This window comes from Trachurus trachurus (genome assembly GCF_905171665.1).
Source record: "Trachurus trachurus genome assembly, chromosome: 17".
Taxonomy (NCBI): Eukaryota; Metazoa; Chordata; class Actinopteri; order Carangiformes; family Carangidae; genus Trachurus; species Trachurus trachurus.
Genome location: NC_139900.1, coordinates 24,041,225 through 24,057,134, shown reverse-complemented (window position 1 = coordinate 24,057,134; position 15,910 = coordinate 24,041,225). Strand labels below are relative to the sequence as shown.

Here is a 15,910-nt window from a genome sequence, read left to right as displayed (position 1 = left end):
ATTTCTTGCACACAGGAGGCAACATAGGGAGACACATGACTTGGATAAATGTACAGTACATTCACTGCACTGCTTGTGGGAAGTAGTTTCATATGTGGTTCGTCACATGCCACCACAGCTGTGTCTTTTATATGTTTGTTTGTTTTTTTATATATAGCAAATAAACATAATATATAATATAATAATATATAATAATAATATAATATAACAGACATCGAACCGGGGCCGCCTGCAGTGAGGACTATAGCCTCAATACGTGGGGCGGGTGCTCTACCAGCTGAGCTAAACACCACCCCAATGTCTCTCCATCTTGATGTTAATTTATTGATGTTACAGCTATCAATGGTGGATTTTTATTAGCATTGTATGAGTGTAGGGTGGGCATTGGCAGGAGGCATCACAAAATTATAGTGGATGGATGATATGATTTAAATAAATGGGGATACCCACTGTTTTATGTGCATGTATCATTGGGCCTCATTCACCAATATCTTCTTAAGAACCTTCTTAGATTCTTTCTTAAGTTGTTCTTAAGAAGTTCCTTAAGAAAACCCTACGTCAGATTCATCAACGCGTTCGTAAGCCTCAGAATTGTTTGCAGCTGTGTTCTTATTCCATCTCCTCGTAAGTTGAGGGCATGTGCCAGGTGAGTCTAATTAACATAGGATTAGCATAGGTAACCGCCCCATCAATGTCCATAAAAGGGCATGAGACTGCAGGGCCGTGTGCACACAGCACCCACAGGCACTGAGCAGAGAAGATGAAGTAGCCTAAGAAAGAAAGTTGAAATGCGCAAATGAAAATCTGGGAGAGAGCACCAGACTGCAAATGTAAAAAGAACTTAAGTAGTGAAGTGGTGCTACTGCGGCAGGAATGAAACAAAGAAACAAACAAAAGGCTTATATTTAGTTTATATTTTATATTTAGGCTATATTTAGTAGCGTCAGCAGTGGATGCAGCTCTTCGGGTTGTTATCAGAGAGACCACACTCTCACGTGTGCCATCATAAATATCATCATATTATCACATATGAAAAAAACCCAGTTGTGTGTAGTGTGAACACTTACAGTAAGTGCACTGTTGCAGCCCGCAATTAGGGGGAAAAAAATCATATCGGCGGCTGTATGCCCCCCCCCCCCCCAAAAAAAAAAAAAATGATATGAATTAAAGTGTCTATAATGTTTTTGGGGGAGACTGCAATGATTTGTCAATTATTATTATTATTAATATATATGATACTTAAAAACATCATAAAAGATAAGAAAATAATTCTTATTCAAATCATATAATGTCAAAAAACTGCAGAACAAAAGAAAACGCTATAATCGGTTATTTTTGCAGAAGTCTCAGCACCTAAAAGTGCGTAAGTATACTCCTGACTGTTCGTAGATTTTGTTCGTAGTTAAGAACAATTTCTGGATAAGAAAACATTCATGAATGCCACAATCTTCGTAAAAACTTTGTAAGTAGGACTTAAGAACAAATTTGTTCTTAAGAACGGTTTGTGAATGAGGCCCATTGTTCCTCCTGACTATTGGAGATAAGCAAAATGTTTTATGATAGTTATGGTAGGTCTCATAATTTCCAGGTCCTAAACTAAGGGTCTGAACCTCTATAAGAGATAAATCGGAATGTGTTGAAGATGAGTTACACGGCAGAAAAATTATCTCTTCTTGATTGAAAAAAAATCAGAGAGGAAAATATCACTGTTTTTTCCAAGCTCAGCTCATGGAGGATCTGCAACAAGCGACGTAAGGTCATGAAAAAGACATTAGAGAGGCCGATGATAATTTTCCATTTGGTGTTTCCTTCACATTTTGTGAATTTGCAAATATAGTAACAACTTTCAACTGCACTAGAGGCAGAATTAATGAAAAATGAACTTGGCGATTACACATCATTTTCAGCTCCTACCCGTGGGAGATGAGTGTGAGAGAGTGAGAGAGATATGCACGCTCCTTGATCTGCGTGCAGGGTTTCATGAGGACTGAAGTCTGCCAGACACCTGAGGTCAGAGTGTAAAGCCTGGAGCCTCGTGTGCCAGTGGGTCATCGTGCTAAGCTAATTATTGCTGCTAAAGGATGGAGGTGGTGTGTGAGAGATGAACCTGGGTCAGCCCCGCAGTGAGAAACACATCGGCGAAGGCCCTGACAGCCACTGTGTCAGTGTGACAGTTGGTCAGTGGGCTAAAGGCAGCAGTCTGTGATACAGAGAGACACTCAGACTCCAACTCCAACAAAAGAATATTAAGTCACAATACTATTTTATCACAAACGCAAACTAAATTGTGAAAATTGACTATTGTGTGTTTTGAATAAAAAAAACATTTTTTTAAATCATTTATGTAAAAGTAATATTTTCATGTTGTGTGGAGTCTGAATGAATCATTTCCGACTTTCAATAACAAAATTAAATCAAAGTGAAAATAAATTCTATTTCAGTCACTTCCAACCCAAAAAAAAAAAAAAAGGAGTAATAAACCAGCCAAGCCCATCCAACTATGCACTGATCATGTGGCACTGGTGAAGCCCAGTCGTTCACGGGATCTCAGCACATGTGTTTGTATGCGTGTGTGTGTTTGTGTGTTTCCCAGAGCACAGCTGTGCTTTGGATTTATCTCGCAAAGCTTCTTTACAGCCTTCATCTATCATGCAGGGATACTATATCGGTACACTCACAAATGGGTCCCACAGTCGGCAGTTATATGTGTGTGTGTGTGTGTGTGTGTGTGTGTGTGTGTGTGTGTGTGTGTGTGTGTGTGTGTGTGTGTGTGTGTGTGTGTGTGTGTGTGTGTGTGTGTGTGTGTGTGTGTGTGTGTGTGTGTGTGTGTGTGTGTGTGTGTGTGTGTGTGTGTGTGTCTGTGTGTGTCTGTGTGTGTCTGTGTGTGTGTGATAAGTATGTGTAATGAGCACAGTCTGTATGAATATGTGTATACTTGGACTTATTAAGGCCTCTGGGGTCAGAGGGGTTCATTAGCCTGATTTGCTCTGTCTTAGACATGGATGCACGGCTGAATGGCTAAGTGGTCAAATCCATGCAGAATACTCACACTATAGTCCACTGAGTTGGGCCATAATGTCCTTGGATAGCTTTGCCATATGTTTCTTTAATGTCATTCAGTTTAATGGGCTCTAAAATACAATATGGCTTTTTAATCTCCCTGTATCTGAAATGTGCTGTTTGAATTCTTATTGTGATTTGAGCTCTGATGTCATGAGGGGGTTTACTAATGCTGTTGTGATTGACAGACACTTTTCTACATAAAGAATGCACATAATGTATGCCTGTAAGGACAGAAGGGGCATTATTACTGTATTAAAGTAATTATGTAGATAGAGCTTTAATTTTTTAAGTTGAGTCAAGGTTAGAAGAAATCTGCTCTAATCCTTTTTCTAAAACTTTTAAAACAATCCAATTAAATTGTTTTATTCTGACTGATTCTAGGGTTTATTAATCTGTTTGAGGATGTTTTGTTGGTTTTAGTCTGTCTTGTATAATACTTTATAATTTCATTGACAGACATAAATAAAATACATAAAATCATCTTTGTAGTGAATAGTGAATTGTTTAAATTTCTTCAGCGCACAAAGAGCTTGAAATTAACCCCTCAGGTTTGCTCAAGTGCATTTCAACATGTGGACCTGAGCCTCAGTCTCCTGCTGATAACAGCAACATAAGGAACATTCAAGTTATTTCTTTTTTTTTGTAAAATGATAATTTCCTTTTCCTCAACCAGGAAACTATGCAGGTACGCGCCATCATTATCAGTTATTATCACCTTCAATTTAATGATCTGAACGTGTGAGAATTAAATCACATTGAGTCAAGCAGTGGCGTGCACAGGGCGAAAAGAAAAAAAAGAGCACACAGCCCGCCCTTGCCACTGAAGAGGGCACTTTAGTGTGCGTTTTGGCTCCCAAGATGGCAATTTAGCACATGTTTTTGAACAATTGGGCCACCCCCTGTGCACACCACTGGAGTGAAGTATATACCGTTCCCTATATATTCACATCTTATCCATGCTGTGCAAGGTTTGCAGAGGGCTGGAGTCTATTTCACTTCACACTGGGCAATAGTAGGAAATCTTGCATGCCTTTGTTCAATGGGAGGGAAATGTGGCACCTAGGCAATCTTCACAAAAGAGAATCCTGTATGTAGGTGTGATTGTGAAGTGTGTGAGGTAGCAGTATATACACACAAGTCCCTTTTTTCCCTTTTCCCTTTCCCCTTTCCCCTTAACTGCTCCTTGCCCCCTCTGCTGCAATTGGTAGGCAGAGCATACATACAAGTGAAAAGTTTGACCAAAGGAGCAAGTGGGAATGAGTCATTTCAAATGAATCCAGGTAGAAGACACAAAGGCTAATTTACTGTTGTCTTGCTGGGTACATAAACATGTTATATGTATATGTATATATAGAGTGTTTGTTTTTTGATCAATAAATCTCTTTTCAAAACCAACTGGTAACTGACTTGGGAGAGCATCTTTATTGATACCAAATGAAAACGTTGTGAGTCAGTTGTGCTCTCATCCTGTGGAACCAACTGTGAAGTCTTTTTTTTTGTTGTTGTTCTTTTTACATTATAGTTGTACATTTATGTCTCATTCCTCCATCTGCCATCCACTGAAGAACTTATAACCATTTATCAAAACTCTCTCTCTCTCTCTCCCCCAGCAACATGTTTCCAGCCAACCTGGTTCAAGCTACATTTCAACAGGTAAGCTGAAATGATGAAAGGCAAAGAACAAGCACTGAAGCAGAAAAATAGGATGAGATGATAAACAAACAGAGAGATCAAAGGAATATTTGGGCACTTAAGGAAATACTTTGCCTGTTGCTGATAGTTCTTCATGCCTGTAGCTAAATATGAGGAGACGGCAGCCAGTTAGTTTCCCTTTTCCAAGGAAGCACATATAGAGACATTAGAGTTGTGTTGGTTACACTGCCGTAACATGTTTCATATATCCTAGTGTCAACACCTCTGATATGTGCCCACAATTTGCTAGTTCGGTGTAGGTTTCACGATACTGATGCTCTGTTTTGTTTTTGTTTTTTCAAGTATCGAACCCAGAGAGTCCCAGAACTCATCCCCAAACCAACGGTGGCTCAGCTCTTGGATGAGACCACCACACGCAGGGTCTATATCTACGGCATCCAGGATGACAACGGCACAGATGTCCAGAACTTCTCCCTGGATCTTACGCCGCCGCCCGACGTCATCATGAAAACATCACCCGGTACAAGCGATGGAATGAACGTGCTGGGGATTGTTATTTTTTCTGCAACCATGGGTAAGTGGTTTGCAACAACAACTTCACAATTGCAATTGCATAATTTACAAGTATAATTTATTCTAAAAAAAAAAATGGGGGGGGGGGGGTTCTCTCACGAGGAAAGCAGAGAACAAAGAAATCATTTCTCATCGATTTACATTTGCTGAATGCATTACTGTAGCCGTATGATTGATGCATATTTTATCCATGCTCGAATAACACCTTCCACTGGAGGCGAGTTATGGAATGTGTTTGAATCTTCAGTTCCTACATGCAAGATTTGTTATTGATTTTCTTTTGTTTTCCAATCCAGGAATAATGTTGGGAAGGATGGGACCCAATGGAAGTGCTTTGGTGAATTTCTGCCAGAGTGTGAATGAGGCAGTTCTGAAGATTGTAGCCATTGTCATCTGGTAAGTGTTAAATAAAGGGGCAGGGTTAAAAAAAACAAAAACAAAATAGTGAGCAGTTTTGCTCCTAACAGAGCATTTTCAGCTGAAGACCGGTACTTGGAATCGCTCCTTTTTACCCAAAGCTCGGGATAAATGTGCTATGAAATCCTGCACAGACATTCATGGCCCCCAGAGGCTGAACCCTAATGGCTTTGGTGATCCTCTTGAGTTTTTATCTACAGTAGCACCACCATGAGACATTTCTTATCTTTAGTGAAAATGTCAAATACTAGATGGATTATTTTTTATTATTATTTTTATTATTTTCCAGTACTGTGGTTAAGAATGAAATTCCTGTAAATCTAATGCCATTTCTATTAACTTTAAATGCAACATGCTTAATTAAGGGTTATGCGATAATGAATTGTACCAGTAGCAGTTTTGCTCCTGTAGGCATTAAAGACTTAACATGGAACCACATCAACAATTTCATTATGAATTAACCCAATCCATTTTTTAAATAAGTTCTTTTCCCATTTCAACACCCTTGAAGATAATGTTTTTCTTGCTGCTGACATGATGAACTGTTCATGAGCAATAACTAAATTATTACATAACACTAGAGAAATACATTTTAAGAAAAAGCTTATCTTGAAGCTGATTTTCTCAACAAGAATTTTCTCTTCCCCCTTTCCCTCCAAGGTATTTTCCCTTCGGTATCGTTTTCCTGGTTGCTGGAAAGATCCTGGAGATGGATGACCCTTCAGCCATGGGAAAGAAGCTGGGCTTTTACGCCATCACTGTGGTAATGGGTTTGGTGTTGCACGGCCTCTTCATCCTCCCGGCCATGTATTTCTTCATCACGAAGAAGAGCCCCATCGTTTACATTAGAGGGATTCTGCAGGCTCTGCTCATCTCACTGGCAACCTCGTCCAGGTAAAAGCAAAAGACATGACTTCTCACAATAAAACACTGCGCACTGGGTGTATGTTTTCTCATATTCATATTAATTCACAAAATTGGGGGATGTGAATGCATTTTGGCAGTAATTCTTCAGGATCCAATTCAGGAGAATAAACCCATTGAATAAAACTTCCTTTATTGCTTTGTTTATTCAGTTAGTGAAAGATAAAAAAAAAAAAAAGTCATTATATGTCATTATATGTTGTCACTTAACGCTCTTACAAGATCACTCCAGGAACACGTGAATGAAAGCTCCTCTGAAAATTGCTATGTTCACACCACAATGATGAGAAATGTACAGTCAGAAGTAAAAGAACAAGAAGCCCCCAAAAAATAAATATATAAATAAAAACTACCAGAAGAGGCCAAAGTAGAGGACAGAAAGAAGATGACAAAGTGGATGTACTTCTGTTGTATCAATTCTAAATCGAGCAGATAATGGAAATGGCCTTGAGTGGAGTGGGCGTTATGAGGTTTAACCCTTTCAGCCTCTACTCTAGCTCAAGGCTGTCTTTTTATGTTTTGATTGGACATGTATTGGTCTTTTCAAACAACACATTTTCCTTTCAGGGGGTTAAGCAGCATAACTAGAGAGTAGTGTGGAGATAGTCAGAACTAATCTTCCCTGACCTCCTCTTCAAATGCTCTCTGACTAATGAGAAATATTTGGAGATGTTCAGGTGCACCAGGCAAGGCTCCTGTACTCAACAAACACATCAATTCTGTGTTTTTTTCTGTGGGTTGCTACGGCTACTGGAGGTATTGAAACCAAATTCATCTTTTTGCACCGTTCAGTTTTAAGCAAACCCACCTCTTTAATTGCCTGTTTTTTTGGGTTTTTTTTTTTTTTTAAATATTTTTGTGCCTTTATTTGATAGCACATAGTTGAGATAGACAGGAAGGGGGAGGCAGAGAGAGGGGGAATGACATGCGGGAATCGAACCGGGGACGCCTGCGTCGAGGACTGCAGCCTCTACATGGGGCAACCGCTTTAACCACTGCGCCACGCACCGCCTCTTTAATTGCCTGTTTTGAAGTTTAAGATTATCTCCCAACATTTTTCTATAATTAAATCATGCCCAACATTAGCATTTGCCCCTCATCACCTATGTTTATTTCAGTGTTTTCTATAATTACAAAACTGGAAAACACAACAGTCACATACTTTTGGTCTTTAGTTCTAATATCAACAGCTGCAATAGAAATCTTCACAGTAGGCTACAATCCAAGAAGTGGTTGAATACACTGACAAATGGGTAAACAACAATTAGCAACAGTTTCAGCACTCTCTGGGTTTTTCATTCTTTTCTCTTTGGCACAAACAAGGACCAACTACAGAGAAAATAACGGCTTGGAATAATGTAACAAAAAAGAGATAGATTTTTTCTTTGTTACATGACTGACACACACCAGTTCTGCAAAAGACGTTTCCAGCTAATACTTGTCTGAGAAGCTCTTATCATTATCTCTTCCTGCTGCAGCTCTGCCACTCTGCCTATCACCTTCAAGTGCCTCCTCGAGAACAACCACATCGACCGACGCATCATCCGCTTTGTGCTGCCTGTCGGGGCCACAATCAACATGGACGGCACCGCACTCTATGAGGCCGTGGCAGCCATCTTTATCGCCCAAGTGAATAATTATGAGCTCGACTTTGGACAGATTATAACCATCAGGTAAGGGCAGTTAAATATAGACTGAAGAAAGTTCATGAAAATTGACTTTTGATGGGAATTTTCATTAACTACAAAATGAGCGCAGGTGAGGGAGGTCAGACATATAGAACATTTACCTGGTACCTAATCACACGTCTGTGAAGCTCTCAAATGCTTTTATTAATAGCAGTTAAGACAATTACATTGCGATAATTGGCTAGGTTATGGTGAAATAAGATCACACAGTGTATTATTCATCCCATAAAAACTGTTGTGTAGTGTCCTCGATCTGGACAGAGGTTTCAAAAGCCTGAAAGCCTTTGTTTGCAAAGAGAGAAGACGGTCTTTGGAAGCCACTCTAAACTCAACATCAGAGTGTCTTGGTCTCACCTGCATCATTTATAAGAATTCTTTTCTCACACTGTTTCTAGAGAAAACCCAACACTAAAACCCCTTGGTCAAAGGTCAAAAAACCTGCTGAGACCCATATCAGGCTTTTGTCAGCAATGAAAAGGGTTTCAAATGGCATTTACTCTAGGGTCAAATGACTCTGCAGTAGTAACAGGTATTTATTGACTATGGTTCCTAGAAGTGTTAATGACAACAACACCAATGTGACCTCACTTATTTTTACCCAGTTAACTCCTTTCATATTGTGAGCTGTGATGTCTTTCAGACCATTAACAATGTAAACAAACCTGTCACCTGCTCTGCACAGCGCTCTTAAATCAGAAACTTTATGGCTAGCCTACACTGAGCTCAAGGATGAAAAAATCATCAATCAAAGGATCTAAGATGGAGACACTTATACCAGTCTTGTTACCTTCGGTCAAAGCCACATGTTTGACCTCCCACTTAGCAAAGAGACATAAACCAGAGGGAAACTGTCAGCCCAACCCTGTACAAGTTAACAAATCCACCCACTAGCACACGACACGCAAAGCTCATTACAATGTTATTCAGCTCATTGTTAGTTTCCTTTTATTTCTTTTTTTTATTTGCTTCCTTTTGAACAATTCTTGTTATGTGCTGCCGGCCTAGCTGCAGTTACCACTGGCTGTCTGGAAACTGTCAATTTAAAGTGCCTGCAGGCAGATTTAGTCGCTTTCTCGCTTACACAAGAGTGATTTAACATGCAACTTTCAGCAATAAAATTAATTATTGCATTTTCCCAAATGTCAAACTTTTTCTCTGAAAATGCTTTTCGGGGCAGGTTTTTTATCTGAATAGCTGAATCGTTTCAAATTAGGAAAAAAAAAAACGTTACCAAAACTGTGGCAATTTAGGCAAATTTCATCTGGGTCAAAAAAGCATATATAAGCATACTGGTGGTAGTCTGAGTGCACCGTGTGAATTAATCTAACGTCACACGTTTAGTTTAATTCTGAATTAATAAAAAATATTATGGGATTTACCAGATACACATATATGTAAATGTCACACAGATTACGCCTCATATGAGCTTCTTAGTCTGATCTGATTTCTGCTAAATCAGTCTGGAAGCCCCAGGGACACAGACAGACTGACTGACAAAAACACCAACGGCCCATCTCCCACTAACACCACCACCCTATATCTCAATGACCTCAGGTAAACAAGCCCACCCAGGTCTAAAAAAGTCCCCTCCCTCTTCTGATTTGATTTCCTACTTCCTACTGTAATAACATTAAGCAGACCTCTCCTCATGGCTGCGGTTTGTGCCCATTCCCTCATAATCCCTTGGCGGTAAAACCCATATGACCTGTATTACTCATCTCCCTTGTCACGCCAGAATTATAATAATTTTTCCCTCTCTCTGTCCTGTTCCCGTGCCGTTTGGCTGCTGACCATGGAGCTGCTCCATCTGCATAATAACACCCCACCCCCACCACCAAGCACATTTGCACCACTGCAAGAAATATTACAACCCCTCACTTAATTAAAAGTCATAACACAATGAAAAGCTTAAAAGTTTACTTCAGAAAAATAATATAGGCTAGTGTTGAGAAGCTTCCTTTCTTGGGTATTTGTTAGTGGTTGCATTTTCATATTGTAGTAGGCTGAGATGGAGCCAGTTTGAAATATTTTACAAAGCATTGTTGTTGCAGTTTCATCTATTGATCTTGTAAAAAAAAAAAAAAAGGTTCAGTTTCAGGACATTTTACATTATTACAGGCATTTACATTAACTACAGGCAAACCAAAATAATAGTTAAATAACTCATAAGTCTAGGTGATTTATTGTATTACTGGTAACTGTTCACAGTAGGCTTGTGGATTTTTGCATTCCTCCACATGTTGAAACAGCTGTGGAGCTGTAGGAAAAGTGATATTCAGTATCTATATATTGAAGGTATACTGTCCAGCTAACTAGCTTGAGTGCTACTTTCAAAAGCAAGGCATAGCCTGTTATGTACTCACGTTGCTCTATAAATTGTAGCTCTATTATTTTTGCTAGTTTCTAATGTCACCCACACATGACAGAAATATCCTAATTAAGGCTCTAATGTTGCAGTGGGTCAGCTGAAGAGAAAGTTGTTAAGGAACTTATGCTAAGTGAAGCTGACAAGAGCTGCCAGCAGCCGTGTTCATTTCAGCAGGAGCCTTTTGTTTCTGTGCTAACCGAGGGCCCGTTGTTGAAACCATTTCTATGGTAAAATGTGTCTGTTTTCATTGTTGACTGCTGCAGTTTTATGTAGTAGGCTATGACAAGCTGGCAGTGAAGTGGGCAAGACTAATGAAATGTCAATTACTCTAGGCTGCAGTTTACTTCATCACTCCCTGCCATGTTAACAAAAATACACTACTTGATTCAGGTCAGAAGTGTCAAGTTAAACAGTGTTTTATGTTAAGTAAATATTTTCTACTAGCTTTGCTACTCTCTCTTTATGCTTTGAATCATTTCATGTTGTTCTCCCACTCAAAGATAAATCTCTACCTCAGAGGGATCATATGGGATCATATATACATATACAGTATATATAATACACACCTTTGATGAGGTCCTTGTACAAGATAAAATACACTCGGCTCCTCTGTCTGTTCTCCCAGCATCACTGCCACTGCTGCCAGTATCGGTGCAGCAGGAATCCCGCAGGCCGGACTCGTAACCATGGTGATCGTGCTGACCTCAGTGGGTCTGCCCACAGATGACATTACTCTCATCATTGCTGTCGATTGGGCTTTGTAAGTAAGGGTTAATCTTTTCCACCATTAGAAGCTTCGGCATAATCAAAGCCTCCAACTCAGGAAATGTTTATGACATTCGACTGTTTTCCAGTAAAGTCTAATCAATAGCTTCCAGGGAATTTAGATGCAATCAGCAAAAATATACACAAATGGAACCAGGCAACGTGCATTACGCATTTGGCATATAACGCTGTAAGTCTCTGTATTACATAAACCCAAATAAAGCCTTCACTAACACTGTGACTGACTTTTGGTTTTTGTTGTTCAGGGATCGATTCAGGACCATGGTCAATGTGATGGGCGACGCTCTGGCCACGGGCATCATGGCTCATATCTGCAGAAAAGACTTTGTCAAAGAGGGGGAGCAGGTGAGAGCATCCAAGGCCAAATCAGGGGACTCTGAGATAGCCTACTGTACAGATACAGAGATTTTCTTAGATAGATTTGTTCAATTATTTAATTCACTTAATCGTTTTTTGTACAGTATCACCAAGGTCATTTCAACAGCTGCTCATGCTGTTTAATTGGCCATTTGGAGAAATACCTATATTTACTCTCTTGCCAAGAGTTGAACAGTGGATGGAGCCAGACAAGCCATTATCACATCATGGATAAAAGCTTTTTCTATTTAACAAGTGTGTCATTTTAATGTTTGTAGTTTCATGGCATGAAAACAAAAAGGCCTGACATCGTTTTTTTGGATGTTCGTGCTGTTTTTCACTTTTGCTTTGTAGTTTCATGGCATTCATGAGCGATTACTTTCTTAATAAAGTTACTAATCAAGAGGCTCTTCTCCTCCTTTGTCTTCGTCCACTGCATTCACCAGGTGCCTCTGATCTGTGAGACTAAACCCATGATAAGCATCCAGCAGATGATGAACTACCAGAACCAGAAGAACGGCTGCTACCAGCCGCCTCCACCGGGCAGCAAACAGGACCACCTCTCCCCGGACGTGGCCCGCCTGATCCAACTCGAGGAGGGGGTTCGGCCCATAGAGAAGAAGAAGCACGGCCACTCATCTCATCACAAGAGGGAGCACAGGGACAAAGACCATTGTTCCATTGATATGAACGGGCTGGAGACTAATGTGTAAAAGCAGCTGCCCTTCTAACAGCTACTAGCACACCCACAGCTTCAAGGCCAGCGCAAGAGGACGACAAATGAAAGAGCTGAGGTGACCCAAGTCACATGCTTTTCTCCTCTTTGAATTAGAGTGGCCCGCAGCGGAGGGATGCAGGAAAAGAAAGACTTTTTTTTTTTTGCTACATAACCTAAACGATGACCCACAATTGATTGTGTATGTTTGTGAGTGTACATATTTATCAGATGTATTATTTGGTACCAGCAGCTGCAGTGTGCTGGGGTGGCTGACGAACTGTTTAAACCACAAGAACTGGTCCTGTTCAAGGTTTACCTAACATCCTCCCAGATTTGTGAGTCAGCCCATCCGAAAGAAACAGAGACGGACAACACTAATAGCTTATGTCAGATATACTTAAAGGACCCTTACCCTCTGTGGACTGCAAAAGAAAAGAACAAAACAAAAAAAAACTGAAAAAAACATTCACTCATATCTCTTTTTATTTACTACAGTCTGGTTTGGTATGTTTTTAGAATTTTACTGGTTGGGCTTTTTTGTATATTTCTTCTTCTTTTCTTTTTTTTTTTCATTGTGTTCTCTATAATCAACCTTCAGCAAATTGTTGCCTGGCTTTCCAAGATTCACAAACTCAATAAGGTGCACAACAAAGAGACAAGATGGGACACAATATGATAATCCAAAGATAACAAGAAACTCTTTGAACACACACATGCAACAGTTTGGTACATATTAAAAAACACATGTCTCAGATTTTAGGGAAAATGGGATTCTTTATGTTTTCTCAGTAACACCTTTCCTTACACTTGTCTTCACTGCCTTGTTGTCCATAGTATAAGTGGGTACTCTGCCTCACACATGCAGCACTGCGTGGTCATTGCCGCAATCAAGGCAAAAATGATGATGAAGATCACAATGAAAATGAAGACGAATGTTTGCCCTTGTGTTGAAGTCATGTCATGTTGTCTTTGCACCCCATTGTTTTCCCTCTTTGCCTTAAACGACCAAAGGAGAAGCACACAGGACCAGAACGTTACTGATGTACGCTGAAACATGAGATGAAACAACACACGACGACAGTAACACGTCATACTCCGAACTCTGTCCAAATGTTTGTGATATATGCTGCACATGTACTGCAAATCTTTAAAAAAAAAAGAAGATAACTTTTAGATTTTACTACCATGTGGGTATGTTTCAAAAGCTGCCATTCTGTATTTGTTACAAGAAACATTTCACTGTAGTCTAAAATTTATAACAAATGTACCAACTCTGTAAAAAAGAAAACACTGAAAAATGGATAATATATCAAAAATATACCAACAGCGCACTGTTTGAGTTGTTTCTTTAAATGGCACTGACATTTAAAGGACTGAAAATTGCAGAAGTGCAAGTATTTAACCCTTCATTTAGAAATCTGACAGGCCATGCAAAGAAAATGCAGTTGTTTGATTATTCAGCCAAACAAACATCCTATAATATCAATAAATCTCAACGTTTAGTTTAGTTTAGTTTAGTTTAGTTTAGTTTATAGCAGGACAGCGTGCAGTGACATTGATTATTCAAAGAAATAAAAAGATGGCTGCACCAGATTTAGCGAGAGCGCTAATTTCCATCTGTAGTCCTTGACATAAAAACAGACATCATAAATAGACAGTAAGTACAAGTTAAGATACACAATACAGGGTACATTAATACCAGCAATCATAAAACTAAGGGGTTTTTTTTAAAGAAAGAAAAAAACAAAAACAAGGACAGTCATCGTGATTAAATTACAAAGTGCAATTTCAAGTATGGTAAATACAGGTGCCCATCACCTAAAAAATGGGAGGTCCACACTGCGTGATGCATTCAATCTGACAAGTTTCTGCTACGGTTTCCTTGTGGAGGTACATTAAATACACAAACCTCACATTTAGAAAATCTACATAAGATGCACAGTAATGTTCAGAGCATTCAAAATAGTATAAGTACGTATGACTTCACATAAAGTGCTCATATTGTAAACACAGGTGCCCAAAGCTGACTGGGGTGTCAAATGTGTAAAGAGGAGATTAAAAACCATTACCACTGAGGGCTGTTTACGTCCAGGTTAAGTTCACATGGGAACATAGATGGCTTTTTAAAAAGTTGGTGTGGGTAAAATTTCCAGATTAATCTGATTGGTGGCCCCTTGTCCATCCTTCGTTCTCAATCTTTTATTGAAAACCACATAAAACTACAGCTTGTTTATGACATTTTATCCTCTTGCTGCACCCTTTCCTTCACTTGTGAAAGTGTTTTAACAAATGTCTGGCTGAAAGAAACGAATGTATTGCTGTCTTGCATGGAATTTCCTATTCAAGATACATTTATGTTTAGTTATTTTGCCGACCTCAGTCATGCTTTACCCTTCAGTAAGTTTATTGAATGCTTATTAAATAGGGATGAAGATGAGAAATGTGCATAATAAAAACATTCAATATGGAAAAAATCTCAAACAAAAGGGCAAACATACTGTACATTTCCATATCAATATTCATATTGGCATGGAGAGATGCATACAAATAGAGGTCACTAGCCTACAGAACAGGCTTAGTGTGCCAGAGGATGTTATTTCAATGGCATCTCTGCTGATTTAAAGAGAGAGAGAGAGAGAGAGAGAGGATAGCAAGAACAACATACAACAGGTCTGCCTTTGAACAAGACTGGATAGAAATGTCAGAAAAACAGCATCACCAAGGCAACCTTGGAGAACAAATTGGGCACATTTCAAAACCTACTGACCAAACAACCTCAAGGGACAGATAGAGCGAGCTTACAGTGTCCAGAGTGTAGAAATATATGGTGGAAAGCACTAGGCTACTGCCTATGTAAGATTATCACAATAGTCAAAGGTACTTTTTCTTTTCACACTGGACATCAAACATGCAAACCCTCACACTCAATTCACAATATTACCCACGATTTCCACTTCACACTCAATCATTTGAAATGAATTATCAAAAAACGCATGTTAAGTTTAACAATATGGTTATTTATCTCATAAAGAATAATATGACAGACTGGAAACCATCGCCTTGTAAAAAAACAAAACATGTAACACAACATAAAGCATTGGTAATGTTCCTTCGCTAACAAATGTGTCTAAATATAACTTTTATATAGCCTACGGTTGTTTCTTCAGCTTGCATAAAGCAGTGACTTGAGCAGCCTACTTAATGATATTTAATGTATTTGAACTTTAAAGAGACAGTGCATTGCATGATGTAGTAATGAAATTCATGAAATGAAATGAATGAATGAATGAATGAATGAATGAATGAATGAATGAATGAATGAATGAAATAAAACATACACAGGAGTACGACCGGCAGCTTGGC

The 15,910-nt window shown here is 39.2% G+C and overlaps 1 protein-coding gene across 1 annotated transcript in view; it reads left to right on the top strand.

The window, feature by feature from the left end:
- The window catches only part of slc1a7a (solute carrier family 1 member 7a), a gene marked incomplete at both ends in the record, with an annotated part of 34,922 nt that extends 22,380 nt beyond the window's left edge, over positions 1-12,542 (top strand). Inside the window, 8 exons of the mRNA XM_083991112.1 lie at positions 4,674-4,716; positions 5,059-5,290; positions 5,586-5,685; positions 6,367-6,600; positions 8,109-8,303; positions 11,312-11,446; positions 11,718-11,817; positions 12,276-12,542. Coding sequence (XP_083847238.1) covers positions 4,674-4,716; positions 5,059-5,290; positions 5,586-5,685; positions 6,367-6,600; positions 8,109-8,303; positions 11,312-11,446; positions 11,718-11,817; positions 12,276-12,542 — 1,306 coding nt within the window. The remainder of the gene's footprint in view (positions 1-4,673; positions 4,717-5,058; positions 5,291-5,585; positions 5,686-6,366; positions 6,601-8,108; positions 8,304-11,311; positions 11,447-11,717; positions 11,818-12,275) is intronic.
- Between the last annotated feature and the right edge of the window lie 3,368 nt (positions 12,543-15,910).